General features: G+C 57.9%; 1 protein-coding gene and 1 long non-coding RNA gene across 7 annotated transcripts in view; one reads left to right on the plus strand and one right to left on the minus strand.

Annotated features, from left to right (window-relative positions):
- On the plus strand, positions 1-17265 carry MDFI (MyoD family inhibitor). Of its 6 annotated transcripts, none has more exons than XM_032253303.1 (6): positions 1-306; positions 1751-1837; positions 9410-9592; positions 12614-12838; positions 13221-13383; positions 16339-16577. In XM_032253303.1, the coding sequence occupies exons 2-6, from the start codon at positions 1762-1764 to the stop codon at positions 16484-16486; spliced, it is 795 nt and encodes a 264-aa protein (XP_032109194.1). In that variant the 5' UTR covers positions 1-306; positions 1751-1761; the 3' UTR covers positions 16487-16577. The 6 variants fall into 6 exon arrangements, with proteins under 6 accessions (XP_032109194.1, XP_032109193.1, XP_032109196.1 ...); XM_032253302.1 differs by lacking the exon at positions 1-306 and adding an exon at positions 1461-1662; XM_032253301.1 differs by lacking the exon at positions 1-306 and adding an exon at positions 1467-1530.
- LOC116533532 overlaps positions 13780-19106 on the minus strand; it is a 21160-nt gene continuing 15833 nt past the window's right edge. The window contains exon 3 of the long non-coding RNA XR_004261337.1: positions 13780-13872. This is a non-coding gene — a long non-coding RNA (uncharacterized LOC116533532). The remainder of the gene's footprint in view (positions 13873-19106) is intronic.

Genomic DNA, 19106 nt, shown 5'->3' on the forward strand with positions numbered 1-19106 from the left:
GGCCGCGGGCGAGTCCCGTCCGAGTGACTCAGCCCGTGCCAGGAAGGGGGAGTCGGCTCAGCTCTCCAGAGCTCCCGGACAGCAACCGGATCCCAGCCGGCTCCTGGAACGCTAGGACAGGCCACCGCAGCAAGCAGCCAGGACTACGGGACGGAAGCCTCTCTTCCCGTTCCGCCCCACCTTCCTCCGGACCACAACCACCCCAGCCCATCTCTGGGACGCGGCCGCGGTGGCTAGAGCGCTGCTGGCGCCGTGGGGGCCATCCCAGTCCTGGCCCCGACGGCGTCCACAGAACCTGCGACAGCCGTAAGTAGCGACTATGGGGAGCTGGGAGAGTCCAAAAAGCGGGGAGTGGGACGCCCGGCTTTCTGCGTCCCACGTCCCCACTTCCAGAACCGGCTGGACCCGGGACTAGAAAAGGTGGCCTGGCGCTGCCGTCGCCTTCCAATTTGCTCACTGGCCCTCGTGGTGGGGAGCCCAGACGCGGCTCCTAGGCGGCCCCGGCCAAGTGTGGCCGAGACGCTGTCACCCCAGGGGGCCGCTCCACCCTGAGCATCATCCCACGGACCCGCCCAGCCCCACCTGGAGGGCTGCAGGCTCCAAGGTCTTCCCCATTCTCCGGGACCAGGTCCCGGGGTCGCGCTGAGGGTCCCTGAACCCTCTCGGGCGGCCTGGCAGCAGCGCCCTCCTACCACCGCGCTCACCACCCAGAGGCGAAGCTCAGCTGGCCCGAGGCCCCCTCCCTCCCCTTTCTCCACGAACCCTCATCTTAGAAGGCCTCGGATTCCACTCTGGATACCAAAGAAGGGCTGAATTCGGAGGACCTCTCTTTGCCCCTGGAGTCGGTTTTCTGACACACATTCCCACGCACAGCTGGCAGGGGCAGGAGGTCGGGGATGCTCTGGGCTGCTGCGGCACAGGGGAGGCTGGTTGGTCACTAACCGGATTTCCCGGACAGACAACCCTGGCGGCTTGGGCCGGTGGCCTGGGAGCCCAGATCCCGGTCCCCGGCTTAGGAACCCGGGCAGAGCCTGAGGGGCATAAGGTGACTGAGGAGCTTGATCGCGCCCATCTTTGGGGCAAAGAGATTTGGAGCCCGCAATTATTCAGACAGTTGCTCGAAGTGGTTGAGGCTTCTCTGTTTCTCCTGATTTTCCAGAAACTTTTGCAGAGTTTGGACAGGCGAAGGAAAACGTGCAGCTCGCGGGGCTCTGGGCCTCAGGGGGCAGGGATTTGGGGAGACTGAGGACCCGCTCCAGGAGCGCGGAGGAAACGCGCCGAGCTGGCTTCCTGTGGGGGCTTGGGCCTCGGGCGCCCCGCGGACAAACGTGTCCCGCTCCGGGCTGGGCCGAGCACGGCGCAGGGGAGGGGACCCGCAGAGGGGCGACTGGGAAGGCGAGGAGGGGGCGGGGAGAGGGTGGGCCAGGGAAGAGGGGAGGGGAGAGGCGAGCAGGGGTGGAGCGTGGGGGCTGGAGAGAGAAGGAAGAAGGAAGGGGCGAACGGCGCGAGCAGGCGCCGTAAAGGGAAAAAGTGAGAGGGGAGGGGGCGCCGGGAGAGCACCCGGCAGCGAGCGGGCCCTGGGCGGGGGCGCCAGGAGCAGGCACGGATGGCGGGCCCCACGCGGGGATCCGGCTGGAAAAGAGCGTAGAGCGGCTCGCACGAGTGAGTGGACTGGGGAGGCGCGCGTCGTTGGGGGATGATCGCCCCCTGCCCGCCCCCGGCCTCGCCCGCTGAACCCTGTTTTCCGCAGGTCCGAGGCCGATGTACCAGGTGAGCGGCCAGCGGTCCTCTCGCTGCGACGCACCCCATGGAGCCCCCAGCGCAGCCCCGGGCCCAGGTAGGACCGGGAGTGGAGGGCGAAGCTGGACAGGGGCGGGTGGCGGCTGAAGGGGCCAATTATTAGTTCTCCTCCTCCGCCCCCAGACTCGGGGAGACGGCTCTGGGGAGCTTGGAAGGGATAGGGACGAAAGGTCTGGGTTTGGGGACTTGGTCCAGGGAGAGTAGGGGGCTGGGCGGGGGAGGCAGGGCTCTGAACAGAGGTTGCGGCTCTGCCAAGTTGGCTCCAACTCCCCGCAACTCCCAACACCAGACACACACACACACACTCCGCGGTGTCTGTCTGTCCGTCTGGGATTTGTGTCTCGACCGTTTCTGCCCAAAGTGTAAATATTTATGGGGGCCTGGTGTGGAGGGAGGGGGCGTTGTCTGAGTCTTTCTCTCCTTCCCTTCCCCCAGCCCAAATAGAGCCGAGCGCTTCCCGTAAACTTTTGTCTGCCGCGAGCGGCTGCAGGACCCGGTTCCTCCCCTCTTTCTTGCCATCCCTTCTCCTTCTCTTTCCTTCTTCCCTCTCGTGCCGGCCAGTGCCCGCCGCCCCTGCCCTGTTCACACACGCGCACCCCTACCCCGTGTCTACAGCCCGAGTGAAGTGCCCCATCCCGCTCCGGGCGCCATCTGTAACCCACCCGCTATTCCTGGGGGAGCCTCCCAAGCCAAGGATGGTTTTTGACTTCCTGAGGGGGTTTGGGGTAGAGGCCTTGCTGGCCGTGGTTCTCAGTCCCTTCCCCTCACTGGCCAGATGCCTAGTTGAAGCTCCCAAATGGAAGTCCGGATCAGGGAGAAGGCAGGAACTTCTGGGATGTGTTCAGGGCCAGGGGAACCGCGTGCAGGAGTGTGAACCCGGATTTCATAACTTGAATCTCCTCTGTCTAAGTCGTTGCCTTCCTCCCCGCCAGCCCCATTCTCCCTTTCCCCAATTTGACTGTGAATAATGAAGGTCTGCTCCCGAACCTCTGACGTGAACTCCCTGCCTTGCCTTGGACAAGCTCCTTCCCTTCTCTGGCCTCAGCCTCCACATGCACCCGCCCTCGTGGCCTGCCTGCCCGTTGGAGGAGGCCCCTCTGCGTTCCCCACCTACTTGGTATGGACGCCTAACTGTGGAGGTGGGGGTCCTCTAAACCAGAGTGAGGACAAGTGGAAGATGTCTGGCCAACAGCCAGCACATAGATGAGACCAGTGTGTCTGCAGCCTATCTTGGCCTAGCCTCAAATTCCCTGCTGTCTCTGTGGGGCCCCTGCAACGGGGCCTTCTGCAGGATGAGCGCCTCCAAGAACTGGACTCCTTCAGCCCAGAGGGAGAGCTGGGGGCAGGGCACTTGGAAGGGTCCTTCTCTGTGTCTGGGAATCTTCCCTGTCCCACTGGGCCTCCCTCCTGCCTCCTCCCTCCTCCCTTCCTCAGCCTCCTGCTCTCCCCAGCTTTCTCCCTCCCCTGATCCATTTTTTCTGGTCTTCCTTCACCTTCCAAGATCTCCTTCCTTGCTGAAGCCACTCTCAGCTCCAGCAGCAAGAGGAGGGAGCTAACTGCACAGAACCAGGGCCAGGGTGGGCGACTGGGAGGGTGAAGCCCCGGGCTGTAACTTGAGGCCCCCCAGCGCCCCAGCAGGCCCCCTCCCCAGCCTGGGTTGGGCCAGACAATGCTGCTTTCATAACTCAAGGCTTTGCTCTGCCACCGCCTTGGGAGAATGAGCCTGCTGCCCAGGAAGCCGAAACCGCAGGAGACCCAGCCAAAACCCCACAGACGCCTGAATCCGAGACCAGAATCCCCCACGCTTTGCTCCTTGGGCGCTGACAGAACAGCAAGGCCACAGCGCTGCCCCCAGAGGCCCTACTGGCAGGACAGCCAGGGAGCAAGTCAGCCCCTCCTTCAGCCGCCCCAGTGCAGACAGGGAACAAGGGGACTCAGGGCAGATCTGGTAGGGGCAGGTGGCCAAGCCCCCACACCCTTGGCTCTCCTAGTGGCCTCCTCCCGCCCACCCCTGAGAGCCCCAGGAGCCTGGCTCCCTAGCCCACAGGCACATTTCTGCCCAGCACTGGGGCGTCACATTCCTGTTCATGGTTCTAAATTGAATTTCCTGCGGAATTGGAGCCTTCGGACCTAAAATAAAACCAACTTGACCCAGCCTAACTGGCCAGCCCAGGCCCTGTTTGGTTCTCAGCTTGGTGGCTTGGGACTGTGACCAATGGATTCACATTACCCATGTGTGCATCAAAGAAGTCCACCCTCTCTGACTTTCTTGGGGTTCAGATCCAGATGCCACCCCTGTTCCTCAGCCCTCTCTCTCCTTCCCCTGACTGGGGCATTCTGAACTCCAGAAAGTACTCTCCAGTAGGCATTTGCTGAGTACTCCTTGGGGATGCAGAGGTGAATATGGACGCCACCCCCAGGGAGTGAGTTGTGAGAACTGTAGCCTGCTTGAGAAGCCAGGACTTCACTAACAAGTTATTAACAAGAGGGGACACTGGAGCTAAGTCTTCAGCAACTGGGTCAGAGAACGCTTTCTAAAGGAAGAGGTGAAGTTTGAGCTTGGTCCAGAAGGATGAGTTGGATTTGGAGAGTGGGAGAGGTAGGAGCTTCTGGTTAACAGGAACAATATAAGCATGGGTGGACTGTCAGAATATCTGGCGACAGCCCGGGCCATGGAGAGGCCAGTCTGTCTGGAACACAGGATCCTGGTACATTGAGAGATTGAAGATGCAGACTGAGGTCTTGAATGCCAAGCCAAGGAAAGACTGAAGTGTGAGGTTCCAGCCACCACTCTCTGACCATAGGAGGTTCTGGCCTTCTCTCTCCAGAGATGGTCAGAGCTCCAAAGGGGAAGCCCAGATCCACAGTCCACAAGGACAATGATGAGGGCTACACTTAAGGCACCAGGCAGCGGAGCTCTGGAGCGTGGGCCTTTCTGCACACCATCCAGGGGTCTTCTGGCTGGAATTCCCATGGGCACTGTCCAGGCTTGAACTCATCCCACCTGAAAGAGGTCCCCCTACTCCCTGTTGGTCCAGGACTTGGTGGATGGCGGGCAGGGAGAGCCCACAGAGTCCTTGCTGAGGGTGTGAGTCTCAGCCTTTCCTCTTGGGTTCATGGATTTACATGTGACTCCCACTCCCTTCTGGGGCTGGTTGTCTTTCCAGAACTCCAGACATTTATTAGAATCTTATCCCATGTTAGGAATGGGAGCGCATTGAAGCAAAGGAGCTATTGCCTTTCCATATCTCCCCTTTGTAGATAGCCACCTTTGAGAGGAGGGCTACAGGGCCGGGAGCTTCTGCTCAGAGATGCCACCAGCATGCGTGGCACCAGGTGCAGATTGGAAAAAGGTGCCCCCTTGGTCAGATGGAGCAGGCATGCAGTTGGGTGAGCAGATGGCACCTACTAGGAAGACGAGGACTTCAGCCCCATCTACTCACTCCGTTGGCAGGCACCTTCTGCAGGTCATGAATTGTACATCCACACAGGGGCTTCCTTCACCTTTGCGGGCCACCCCCTTCCCTCCTGCCCACTCTGCACTTCCACTCTCGGGAAGTTTCTACCCTGAGATGTTCTCCCCTCTGTGGCTGGACAGCAGTGTCTCGGTTACAGAATGGAAACCTGGGCTCTTGGCGCCTCTGCCCCATCTGTTCCAAGCAGGAGCTGCTTCTCAGTCCCCACCTCGGGGTCTGGGCCACCAGGGCAGTGTCGCCGCTGCAGACCAGGTCCTCCTGCAGCTGCTTCTTCCTTTTCCTTCGGCTGCCCTGTCTCTGGACACTTGGCACAGTTCCCTCTTCTGCTCTCAGTGCTGGTTTGCTGGGTCCTGTCTGCGGCCCCTCCTGGCTCCGGAGGTTCTCTGTCCCTTTGTGTGTCTCCAGGTCAAGATTACTGGACATGGTTTTCTTTCCTTCCTCATTTTTCCTCCATGGTCTAATGCCTAGTAGGCTTCCTACAGGATGCGCCTCCTCGGGCCTTGGTCTGCACTCTATAATTTCCTGTTCCCACCAGATCCAAGGTCACCAGCCCTGTAGGTGACTGTCAGGAGAGACTGCCCACAGAGTGGAGACACTTTGGGTAAGAAGGTTCGAGATGTGAACTCCAGGCTCCTTAAATCAACTTCCTCACCTTCCCTCCTCTCTTCTTTCATCTCTCAGCTCTCTCTACCTCTCTCTCCCCCCACCCTTCCTCTCTGTGCTCTCTGTGTCATTTGGAGATAGTTCATAGAGGACACCGTATGTCAGCCCCTCTCCATTCTCTGCGATTGATTCCATTTCAGTTCAAGACTACCCTGTGTCTCTAACACTGCGGGAAGGGAGGGAAGCAGGGAGGGCAGGGAGCAGAAGTCCTGGCTCTCTCTACCACAGGACTCACAGTGTCACCCCAGGGAGCCCTTGTGACCTCTGCAGGAAGCCTGGGAAGTGACCACAGGCCTGTCATGCCCTAGCTATCATTCTAGGCTTCCCAGACTCAACACTGCCCCAGAGCATGTGGCAGCTCACTGGGGGTCTTGATTCCTGCTGCTCTTCTCAAAGCTCCCCTTCTGTGCTACTGATTGGTCAAGACTGAGTGTGAGTACTACCTGCCCCAGGAAGCCTGCTAGCCACACTCACCCATCTGGGCTAGGGGGCCATCTTCTGCGCTTCCACCATTCTTCCAGATGCCCTACCGTCACTCTTGCACCTCTGTGTATGTAAGAGCCACCAGCCCACCCCACCCCTGACCGAGAACTTCAAGGCAATGAGCTGGTCTTTCTCACTTGGGTATACCCAGTACTCATTATATTGCTGGGTGCCTCATAGGTCCTTAATAAATGTTAAACCACGAAGCACAGATAGGAAGGAAGGAAGGAGGGGAGGAATGAATGAAAAGGGAAAGGTCAGAAGCCAAACTAGTCATTTAAAAAAAAAGGAGGGAGGAAGGAAAGAGAGGAAGGGAAGGAGGGACAGAGGGAAGAGGAGTGGGGCTGTGGGTGAAAGATTTGTGAATAACCCCCTAATGAGCATTTTCTTTCCCTCTTGAAACCCTGTGGCATGAGCATTAGGACAAAGCAGCCCCACTCTGATAACTTGCCAGGCTGGTAACTGGTGAATGCACGGCTCGGATCTTCCGCTCCTCACTCAGGTCTTTCTGTCTCATTACACCGCATGGGAGAGTCAGGTCTCCCAGTTCATGGAAGATGCCTCTGGGGGCCAGGGGTCAGAGCTAGGCAGGCCCCTGCTTTCCTGAAAATTAGGACCCTAAGCCTCTCTTTCCTTTGTCTTTTTTTTTTTTGAAAGAACGGGGTCTCGATATATTGCCCAGGTAGGTCTCGAACTCCTGGTTTTATAATTTTTTTTTGTCTTTTTTTTTTTTCCCTTTGAGCCTCCCTTTTTATGGCAACTTGGTCTTAGCCTGCAAGAGCCATATCTGAGCTGGTGTAGACCAGGCTCAGGGCTAGGGGAGGCACCATCTGGCACCAGCGTCTCCACTGGCCTGCTCCCACTTGTCCAAAAGCCATTTGATTTCTCAGTGATCAGCCCAGCTATGAGTGGGGCTCTCAACAGGCCCACAGAGCAGTTGGAGCTGGAAGGAACCCACCCCTGCCTTCCTGGAGTCATGGACCCCGGGAAAGGCTCCCAGCAAATAACTCCGCTGCCCTGCAGGAATCCCAGGAGCGCCAGCCCTGCCCAGCTCCTGTCTCCAGGCAAGGCCTGTGGTTTTTCACTGGGCAGGTGAGAGCATGCCTGTTGGGCCTGCTGCCCTCTGTGCTTCCCATGTGGGGCCTTGGGGCGCCCGTCCCCCTGACTGTGGGGCACCAGACCCCTTAGAACAAGGATTCCTACGGGGCTTCTGAGGGTCACAGCCACAGGGGGCTGTGCTCTGGGCCCAGGGAGGCAGCTGGGCCCCAGAATCTTCCCCTCAACGTGCTTCCAACTCCCCTCCCCCAGGCCTGCATGCCCAGGCCTCCACTGAGCCCTCTAATTATCTCCCTCGTCTCTTCTTTCAACTCTCAGCTCTCAGCTCTCTCTCCCCCGCCCCCTTCCTCTCTGTGTCATTGGGAGATAGTTCATAGAGGACACCATATGTCAGCCCCTCTCTGTTCTCTGTGATTGATTCCATTTCAAGACTACCCTGTGTCTCTGTCTCTGCATGTCCCTTTCTGGGTCTCTCCATGGGTTGTGTACTCTGTGGGCTTCCCTACTGCTTCTTGTCATCTCCCCCTCTGTGTCATCCTGCCACTGTCCATGTCCCCCTCCGTGTCCCCCTGCCTCTCCCCGTGTCCCCCTCTCTGTCATCCTGCCACTTTCCACGTCCCCCTCCGTGTCCCCCGCCTCTCCCCGTGTCCCCCTCTGGGTCTCCCTGCCACTGTCCATGTCCCCCTCTGTGTCCCCCTGCCTCTCCCCATGTCCCCCTCCGTGTCACCCTGCCTCTCCCCATGTCCCCCCTGTGTCCCCCTGCCTCTCCCCATGTCCCCCCATGTCCCCCTGCCTCTCCCCATGCCCCCCCCCCGTGTCCCCCTGCCTCTCTCTGTGCCCCTGTGGCCTCTGCATCTCTGAGCCTCTTGTTTCTGTGTCTCCTTGTTCCTTCTCTTTCTCCCAGCATGACATGTGAGGAGGGGGCAAGTGGAAGGCCACCCTCTTGATTCCCCTGTCTTTCCAACTAACCGCATAGGCTGAGGTCTGATGAGAGGCCCAGGCTGCACCCTACACCCTTTCATTGGCACAGCCTGGGCCTGCCCATGATCCCTGGCTGAGTGTGTGGAAGCTCAGACCCCTTTCTTCCTCCCTCCCTCACTACCCATCCCCCATTCCTTTTTTCCCCTGAGCCTAGGGGCCCTAGTCCTGCAGCCTGGGGAGCTGTGGGTTTGAAGGTGGCTCCATTTCTGCCTCCTGCCGCCCCTGCACAGAGCCACTGTAATTACATGTGGCTGCGGTTCACCTCTTCCCCAGCGCTCTGGCCGGCCTCTTGTCGCTCTCCTGACTGTAGCCCCTCCCTGCTCCTCACCCTCAGGTTCCTCTGACTCCTCTGCCATCATCCTCTCTGACCCAGTTTCTCCAGTGCTCCCTGTTCCATCGCCTCTGTCTCTGCCCCATCTCTGTCTTTCTCTCCGTCGCTGACTTTTGCACTATTGCTGTATCTCGCTCCCGTCCCAGGCTGTCTGTCACTGGGTCACTGTGAATCTCTCTTCCACACCCAATCTCCTGCAGTCCAATGCTCTATCTCTCTTTGCCTCTACCTCTCACTGTCCCTTTGATTCTCCCTGTCACTCTCCATGCCTGTCCCTATCTCTCCATCGCTCACTGTCCGTCTGTTCTCCCCTATGCTGTTTCTGCCTCCTCTCCCCACTTCTCTTCATACTCTACCATCTCTGCCTCTCCCGACACCACACGCATACGTGCACACACTCATGTGCATGCACACCCTTGCTCACTCCCAGAGTGTGGTTTGGGAGCTTTCTATTTTGGAGTCTGTTGCTGTTGTCAGATAGAGTAAGGGCTGGCTAACTGGTGCAAACAGATGAAGAATGAGGGTTCAGTGGGCATGGTGGGCTGTGGGGCAGGGCCCAGGGCTTGGCAAAAAGGAGGGCCCCAGGAAAATGGACCTCAGTCATCTGCTTTTTTCCTAGCCCAGACCCTATCCCTCCTTCCTGGGCTGGAGGTAGTAACAGGATCCACTCACCCTGAGGAGGCAGCGCCAGAGGAGGGCTCTCTGGAGGAGGCGGCAACCCCCATGCCCCAAGGCAATGGCCCTGGGGTCTCCCAGGCCTTGGACAGCACTGACCTCGATGTCCCCACAGAAGCTGTGACATGTGAGTCCTAGAGAACCAGTAGGTTGGATGGCAACATGTAGCGGTTGCACTAGGGAACTCAACACAAATGGGTTGGCAAAAATGGGTGCACCCACTTGGCCAGGACCCTGAGGGTGGCAGCACGGCAGCAGAAAGGGGTAGGGCAATGTCACTGCTCTGTCTGTCAAGGGGCAGACCTCCACTGCAAAGTGACTAGGAAGCAGGAGTGCGGGCAGGCTCCAGGCAAAATGGCTCAGGACAGAGAGCATGCGGCTACCTGGAGAGAGGCGCCCCTGGCCTCAAGAAGAGAGCTGCAGGGCTGGCGTGGGGCAGCGAGCCCGAGCCTGATGCAGCCCCATCCTTCTGGGAATCAAGGCTAAAAAGAAGAAGCCCCCAGTTGCTCTGGGGGATGGCAAATAGAACAAAATTCAGCTCCATTCCCAGGCCTGGCTTGAGTTCTCCAAGGAGGTCCTGGGAGGGAGAGAATTTTCCACCTTCACCCTCAAGAACAGGAGAAGCAACAGCTGGGATCATTTTTATAAACAACAGGGATTTGCCCACATCTATAGACATACTTTTACTTCCCAACTTTCTGTCCCTGAGTGGGCTCACTTGCTCGCCTAATCAGCCTGTAGTGAGGCAGCAGGATGGCTACTGCCAAGCCCATTTTACAGACAAGGGAACAGGCACAGAGAAACACCCACCCTGGTCACAAGCCGGGAAACTCAGGTCTCCCAGCCCAGCACTCTTCCCAGTGCCTGCCTGCACGCCCAGCTGGCATGGCCGGGCGGGCAGCCTCCTCCAGCCAGGGCATCTGGGACTAAGTTGGACTCCCTGGAAGTCAGGGTTACTATCCTGCTAGTGCACGGCCCTTGGTCTCCTCCAGCACACCCACCAGCAGAATTGAAAGAGCTCAGTGCCGTGGCTGTGGAGGAGGGGGCGTGGTGGGAATGGGACAGACGCTCCTGTGTCTGTGAGCCCTGAGTGTTTGCTCTGTGACTCAGCCCCCACGGCCGCCCCCATGGCCATGACCACAGGCAAGCTCTGTGTCTGTCCACATCTCCCAGATCCCTCAGCTCACCGCACACTCCCGCCCTCTGGTCAAGGCATCCATGTTTAGGCAACAGGGCAAGGGGCACCAAAGCTGGCCAAGGACTCTGCCCAGTCACCCTGTGTGGGGGCCAGAAGGTGGGGGCCGGATGATTCAGGCCTGGCCACTTCCCATAGCCTTACCCCTGTTTACCCAGATGCAGACACCAGCCACAGCTCTTGCTGGAGGCTCCCAGCATGGAGCCTCTCCAGAACCCTGGCTCCCACCCTCCCCCTGACCCCCGACCTTGTCCTCAGCTCCTTTCCCCCAATCTTCATGCCCTCCCCGATCCACTTCCCAGCTACGGGACTTCTGGCAAGCTTTCCCTCTCTGGGCCTCCGTTTTCTCATCTGTGAAATGGGGCCAGTAGTAGATCTCTTGTGATGCATAAAGAAGCTGCTCCACCTAAAGCTGCCAGCACTGTGCCTGGGACATAATACCTGCCTGAAACACGCACGCCACCCGTCATGAGGGTAGTGACTGTCGTGATGTAGCAGCTTATTCCTCGGTCGCTTGTCTCCCAGCCTCTGCCCCGCTGCGGGCCTCTGCCCTCTGAGCCCAGCCTTAATCTCTAAGCTCGTCCCATATCTGACACTTGCTAGCTGTGTGACCTTGGGCAACTTATTGTACCTCTGTCTCTCTGGGACTCAGTTTCCTCATCAGTAAAAGAAGGCTAGTGATACCAAGGGGATCTGTGAGCAGCAAGTACTTAGAAGGGCTGGTGTGCGGGGAGCACGCAGTGTGCGATCTTGTGACTGCTGCCATCACTGGAAGACCTGGCCTCCTTGGCCAAGGGAGTCATCGAGGCCACCCTCCCCTCTCCTTGGGCTCCAGGGCCCCCAAGACGTCTCCCTCCTACACAATTCACATACACAGGCCAGGCCTGGAAGGAGATGGGGATCCAGACTCCAGCTCCTGAGGGACTGAAGTGCCCTATATTTCCAGAGGGTCCTTGGGGCCACAGGGTCCTGCCCAGGAGTCAGGAGTCCTGCCCAGCTGAGGAGCCCCAGAACTCTCAGTGACCCCTCCTCAGTCCCTCCCTACTCCCCGCACCATACACACCTCCCCTCATCTCTTGAGAATAGAACTGAGCCAACCAGTTCTCACCCAGAACTGAACATCCCTGAGTGAGGGGCAGGAAGGAACTCGGGGCTTGGGGGATCTCCAGGGTCACCTTGCCTGCACCCCACTGATCAAGTTGAAGTTTGGTCCCTCAGCCTGCAGTGGGGACCCAGGGCTCCTGGCTTTGGGGGTCTCCCCACTGCCCTTCCTCTTGCCACTTTCCCTCCCTCCTCCCCCAGACCCCAAGGCCCCTCCCCAAACTCTGCCAGCTGCCCACAGAGGCAGGATGGGGCTGGGAATTCAGAGGGCAGAGGTTTGAGTTAAGACACCAGGAGGAAGGAGCAGGAGGTAGAGGGGCTGCAGTGAGGAGCCCCTGGATTCCAGGGCCAGGCGTTCATCTCCAAACAGATGTTTCCAATAAATCACCCAGTGTGCCAAGGGCAATAACAGCTGGGGACTTGGCAGAGGCCAAGGTGAAGGTTAACTGCTTCACTGCTGTCCTCCCTACCCCAGCCAAACCACCCCTCTTCCCCAGCACCGCCACTGCCACCACTCTGCCGAAACCTCAGGATGACAAGAGCAGGAGAATGGACTTTGTGCGAGGAACGAAGGAGAGGCCTAGGGCTCCGAGCCTCTCCGCTTGTACATCTGTCATTTCTGGACTGAGCACTGAACTGAGAGTCAGGAGCTAGGGCCAACCCAATTTCATGGCATGGCTCCGGACTAGTCATTTCTTCCCTCTGGGCCTTAGTTTCCCCATCTGCAGGATATAGGTATGGCTGGGTGCTTTGGGGTGTATGAAAGAATGAAGCAGATAGGATTTGAGCACAGCTCTGGGGACTGAATGACCCCCGCCCTTTTCCCATCAGCCTTTCTCTTCATCTCTCCAGGTCAGCCTCAGGGGAACCCCTTGGGCTGCACCCCACTACTGCCGAATGGCTCTGGCCACCCCTCAGAGCTGGGCAGCACCAGACAGGCGGGGAATGGTGCCCTGAGTGGCCCCAAGGCCCATCGAAAGTTGCAGACACACGCATCTCTTGCCAGCCAGGGCAGCAAGAAGAGTAAGAGCAGCACCAAATCCACCGCCTCCCAGATCCCCCTCCAGGCACAGGAAGGTAAGCACCCCATCCCATCTCTCCCTGGGAGAGGCCTCCAAAGCCAGGTTTCTGGAAGCAGGACCCAGGGGCCTGCAGGAGCACCCTCACCAGGCTGCTGCTTAGAAATGCAGGATCTCAACCTCCTTCCAAGCCTACTGAATTGGACTCTGGTGGGGCTTAACAAGCCCTGCAGGGAACCTGATGCATGATCAAATCATAGAACCTCGAAAAGTGCACCTACTGGGTAAACTGAGGCATATCTACCTCCTCAAGCTTACCCTGTTCCTCCCCCACCCCTCCCATCCTTGCTTTCCCAGAATTGCTGTAACAAGGAACAGAGCCACCTGGGTTGATCCATCTTAAGCCACTCTGTTTCTGGAAACAGAAATTTTCTGTCTAGGGAGGAAAAAAGACCATGTAGCAGAACAAAATGGTGCCGGGGCGGGGCTGCAAGGTGCAATGGGAGGTCAGAGGATCGAAACTCCCAGACAGCTGTTGTGCCTGCAACACAAAGATCTCCGTAGGGCTGCAGGGCAGCCAGCCCCCTCCTCACCAGCCATCAGGTAAACATGGCTCACAGCTGCCTGAGCTCAGTGATGGCCTGAACTTCACCCCAGAATGTTCCAGTGGTTCCTGTCTGTGTGGAGGGACACTGGCCTGGGCATCTGCAAATAGATTCAGTTTACACACTTGCACGTAACATTCTTAGAAACCTTCCCACTCCACAGAGCAGATTCTGCCCAACAGTTTTTTGGTTTTTATTTTTGTTTTTGTTTTTCTGAGATGGAATCTTGCTCTGTTGCCCAGGCTGGAGTGCAGTGGCACAGTCTCAGCTCACTGCAACCTCCGCCTCCTGGGTTCAAGCGATTCTTCTTCCTCAGCCTCCCAGGCGTGTGCCACCATGCCCGGCTAATTTTTGTATTTTTAGTAAAGATAGGATTTCACCATGTTGGTCAGGCTGGTCTCAAACTCCTGACCTTGTGATCCACCCGCCGCAGCCTCCCAAAGTGCTGGGATTACAGGCAAGAGCCGCTTTGCCCAGCCCCAATAGTCTTAGTTATGAAGGAGCCATTTATTCATGTAAAGTGTCCTGGCCGGGCACGGTGGCTCAGGCCTGCAATCCCAGCACTTTGGGAGGCTGAGGCGGGTGGATCACCTGAGGTCAGGAGTTCAAGACCAGCTTGGCCAACATGATGAAACCCTGTCTCTACTAAAAATACAAAAAACCCTGTCTCCACTAAGGGCATGGAGGGGGGCCCTTATAATCCCAGCTACTTGGGAGGCTGAGGCACGAGAATCGCTTGAACCCAGGAGGCAGAGGTTGCAGTGAGACAAGTTTGCACCATTGCACCCCAATCTGGGCAACAAGAGTGAAACTTCATCTCAAAGCAAAATAAAATGAAATGTCCTAGGCACCTGCCATGTGCTGGATACCTGGTTCATGCCGTCATAAAGCTCTCATGAGAGACATAGATAGGTAATCGCCGTAAGAGGTGATAAGTGCAGTGAAAAAGTCACAAAGAGGATTATGTGAACTCAAGGAGACACTCACACCAGCCCAGAAATCTGGGGAGGGAATCCTGGGAAGGCTTGGAGGCAATGTCTGAGCATGCCTTAAAAGATGAGAAGGAGGCTCCAGCCAGGAGAGCACAGAGGTGAGAAATGGCCAGTATGGCTGGAGGGTGAAGTGCCAAAGGTGAGACTCGCGGCAGGCAGGGGTCCTGGGAGGTCCTTACCAACCAGGCAGTGAACCTAGACTATCTGGAGAGCAGTAGGGCGCCCCTGAAGGGTTTTTAGCATGGTGGTGACTCATCCAGTTTACATTTGAAAAGAACTACCCTATCCAGTTTGAAGAGAGATCGCCAGACCCTGGTCCCTCCACACAGGAATGCAGGAGAACAGGGTTAGACCCTCCTCCCTCCTCCGCACAGTGAGTCTCCCAAGGGGCCCCTGGCCAGGAGAACTGCACGCTCTGCCCCACGGCCTGGCCCCAGCACATGGAGCGCTGCAGGACAGAGGCTCTAGAGTCAGCAGCCTGGACTCAAGTCCCAGCTCCAGCACCTCCCAGCTGGTGCCCAGCACAGCTTCATGCATTTCTGTTCACTCAGCACCCCTATGTGCCAGGCGCTGCTCTAGGGACTTGTAATCTGTCAGTGAACAAAATGGGCAAAGGTGCCTGCCCTGCTGGAGCTTACATATCCAGTAGGAGGAGATGACAATGAACGTGAGAAAACCGTGTAGTACCGTGGGAGGCGATGGCCTCTGGGGGAAGCAGGCAGCCAGGTAGGGCCAGGCAGGGAGTGCGAGGCAGAGCCAGCCAGTTGCAGTATTGAGGCCGGTGGTGCAAGGCCTCAGCGAGAGGTGGCATTTGGGCAAAGCAGGAGATGAGGGAGTCAGCCGAGCATGTGCCTGTGGCAAGATTGTTCCAGGCAGAAGAATCAGTGTCTGCATGGCCAAGGAGCAGCCAGGAGGCCGGCGTGGCCGGAGCAGAGTGATCCGGAGGAGAGGAGTGGGAGAAGAGAACTAAGAGGGCACAGGGATCAGACCACAGGGGGCCTCAGGGGCCACTGTGAGGACTTCAGCTCCTATCACAAGTGACATGTGAGCCATGGGAGCGGTCTGAGCAGAGGAGGGCCAGGATCCAACAGACGTTTCTAAAGGATCCCTCTGGTCGCAGTGTGGAATGGAGATGCTTCGGGGGCAGTGGACAAAGCCAGGCAGTGGGGAGACCAGTGAGGAGGCTGTTGAAGGTGTCCAGGTGAGAGATGAGCCAGGTGGTAGGATTTGGGGTGTAGACTTAGCTTCTCTCTTTTTGTTTTGAGACAGTCTCGCTCTTGTGGCCCAGGCTGGAGTGCAGTGGTGTGAGCTCAGCTCACTGCAGCCTCTACCTTCTGGGTTCAGGCGAGTCTACTGCCTCAGCCTCCTGAGTAGCTGGAATTACAGGCTTGCACCACCACACCCAGCTAATTTTTTGTATTTTTAGCAAAGATGGAGTTTCGCCATGTTGACCAGGCTGGTCTTGAACTCCTGACCTCAGGTGATCCACCTGCCTCAGCCTCCCACAGTACTGGGATCAGGCATGAGCCACTGGGCCCAGCCGACTTAACTTTTCTTAATCTCAGTCTCTTCATCTGTGGAGTGGGGCTAGTGATAGCCCCTGCCTCATAGAGTCGCCGTTGGAGGTCTAAATGAATGTAATTCATGCAGAGCACTCAGAATAGTGCCCAGAATAAGTATCACTCCATATGTTGGTTAAATAAGCAAACTGAGGCTGGCTCAGAGCAAGGATGATCCAGACTGCCTGGACTGGACCCTGCTCTGATGTGCTCAACTGTGTGTGCCTCGGGGTCATCACCTAGCGGACGGACACATGAGCTTCATGTGTGCCAGGTGCTTGGCATGGGCAGGCGCACGGTGAGCACTCAGCATCCCCGCCGCTGCTACTGCTGCTGGGCCCCCACGCCCCTGGCTGTTTCACACATGCTCTCCCCTCCCCGTCTCCTCTGCCCACCCCGCAGACTGCTGTGTCCACTGCATCCTGTCCTGCCTGTTCTGCGAGTTCCTGACGCTGTGCAACATTGTCCTGGACTGCGCCACCTGCGGCTCCTGCAGCTCAGAGGACTCGTGCCTCTGCTGCTGCTGCTGCGGCTCCGGCGAGTGTGCTGACTGCGACCTGCCCTGCGACCTGGACTGTGGCATCCTGGACGCCTGCTGCGAGTCCGCAGACTGCCTGGAGATCTGCATGGAGTGCTGTGGGCTCTGCTTCTCCTCCTGAGCCTCTGTCGGGGACCGGGCCAGCCGGGCACCCCTGCGGATTCCAGCAGGGTCCCCTGATTGGGGCCAGGCCTAGGACTGTCACACAAGGCTTCTGAAGGCCCCTTGTCTCTGGTCCTCTCTCACCCACCTATGTCCTCTCAGAACCCCAGCCTTGAAAATGGTGGGGGCGTGCTCAGAGGGGCTGTTTCAGCTGTGGGTGGTGGGCCCACGGCAGAGAAGCCTGAACTCTTTAGTGGGTTACCAGGGACACACATCACCAAAGACCTGGTGGGACAACCTAAGGGCAGGGCTGGGGTGGGGGCTGCAGGGGGCCAGCCAGGGCTACAGAACACTGTGAAAGTTACCTGGGGAGGGTGGGTCGGTGGGGCCGTGGCTCTCTACCTCTCCCTGCTCCTGGCGCCCGCCTCTCTGCACCACCTCGGGCTTAGAGGACAGCAAATGTGAAAAGAGACGCCCCACCCTCCCTCAGCCAGCCATCTCCAGTCTCCTATCCTAGGCTTTTGTGGGGGCCTAACCCGTGCAGTGACCCCAGAAAGCAGGGCTAGGCAAGGCCTTTGGGTAGGGTGGGAGGGGGAACAGTATGGAAAAGACTGGAATGGGAAAGGGAGGGAAGGGAGGGAGGGTCTGTTCTATTTGTTGTTGTAAATAAAGATATTTGTCCGTCTCAGCTTTCTTCAGCACTCATGACTAATTTCCATGGGCCATGACTCTCAAAAGCAAATGCTCCTACTGCCCCTAAAAAGCACCCACATGGATGAGGCTGCCCTGCCCTCTGGGGGCCCTGCCTCTTCTGCTTTTCTTACCCCAGAAACTGCCCTGCCCTTCACGTTCCCCTCCCTTCTTCACGTTTCCCTCTAAGGGAAGAAGGTAAGTGGGGTACCTTCTCCCACCATTATTTCCCTCTTCCCACCAAAGGGAGGGGAAGCCCAGAGAGGGAAGAGTTAACCTTGGCATGGAATTAATTAACAGCAGATGTGTTCGGGTTCTGATTAATTAATCTCCTGCTGACTCCAGCTTCTCCAGCTCTTCCCCATGAAGTCGTTCCAAGGCATAGGTGACGCCCATGTTGGTACCAGAGGGGTGCCTGGGAGGGGGCCAGTTCCAGGCCCGGGGCACCCCAGGCTTGCCCCTGAGCTTCAATGGAGGCCCGGTTGGGGTTACACACACAGCCTCAGGCATCCCCCCATTGCCAGGGGTCTGAGAAAGAAGGAAGCTGTGTCAGGACTGCAAGGGCCCCCAAGGCCATCTGTGGGGAGGCCTTGGTATGCAGAGGGAGGAACCTGAGAAGCAATGGCAGCTGTGAAGACTGCAGGGCTGCACTGGGGGCAGCTGGACCAGCACCCCCCACACACATCCTGGACCTGAGGAGAGGTCCAGGGGGCATGAGAGGCTTTCAGACGGTTAGGGTGACTTGGAGAAGACTCAGCTGATGTAGGCTTCAGAGGGGACCACAAGGGTATTGGTGGGCACTGCTTCCAGGAATGAAGGCTTGGAGTGGTTCCGAGGGGTTCTGGAAGGAAGTGTGGGGTGACTGGGGGAAAGGGCCAGATGAAATTCAAACGCTCTTAAGGAATGTCACAGGAGAGAGCAGCCCATGGCCTTGGGAGTGGGTTTCATTGCAGCAGGAGGAGGAGGTTCTAAGAGGCAGCAAGAGAACTAGCCCCCGCTCCTCCCCATTCCATCCCACTCACACAGGCCTCACTGCACCAGCTTCAGGCTTTTCTGACCTCTGAGAGCACACAAGAAATTCAGGACACAGAGAGGAAGGGAACTGCCCGGGGGTGTCACTACCAAGCCAGTAGAGGGCCCCGGAGGCACCCCCAGTACTCATGTATCTCTGTGTGTATTTGTATGGTTTTTAGTTATTGCACACCCAAGGAAGATTTAGAAGTCTAATCTGTGCACACACAAGCATTTACATGTATGTGTTTTCTTTTTTTACAAAATATGAGGATCCTGTACACACTGTCCTGGACCCTGTTTCTCCCACTTGGCCATGTGTTGGGGATCTTCCTTCCCAGCACACGGAGAGCTGCCTGAGTCTCCTGGATGGATGCGCCACAGTCCAGGGACCCAGCCCTGCGCAGTCCGAGGCTCAAGCGCTTTGTTACAACAAGGCTGAGCGAACACACCCTTTTGCTTGAATGAGCTATATTGGCAGAATGTTCGTGAACGTGGGATTGCTGGGCCTGCCGTTGACAGGACTGCCCTGCTGTCCCCTGTGAGGGTGTACCAGCCTCGGCTCACTCGGCCTGGGGGACATCCACTTCTCCCATTGCCCTGGAGAGACAATGGTGGGAGAGTTTCTAATTCAGTCCTCGAGGCTGGAGTCTGAGGGATGTTAGGCAGGCCAGATTGGGGGTGAAGGGGCTCCTGACCAGCTCCATATCTGGTCCAGGTGGGCAGGAAGGCCTGCTCCTGGCCCTCCCCGCTCCGCAGGGCTGTGGCAGGAAGAGGCACCGCTGCAATCCAAACAGCCATTTCCTGCTGCAGGCTCCAGGCTGTTTTC

Source organism: Sapajus apella, unplaced genomic scaffold (assembly GCF_009761245.1).
Source record: "Sapajus apella isolate SASKATOON/1434 unplaced genomic scaffold, GSC_monkey_1.0 scaffold83, whole genome shotgun sequence".
Classification (NCBI taxonomy): Eukaryota; Metazoa; Chordata; class Mammalia; order Primates; family Cebidae; genus Sapajus; species Sapajus apella.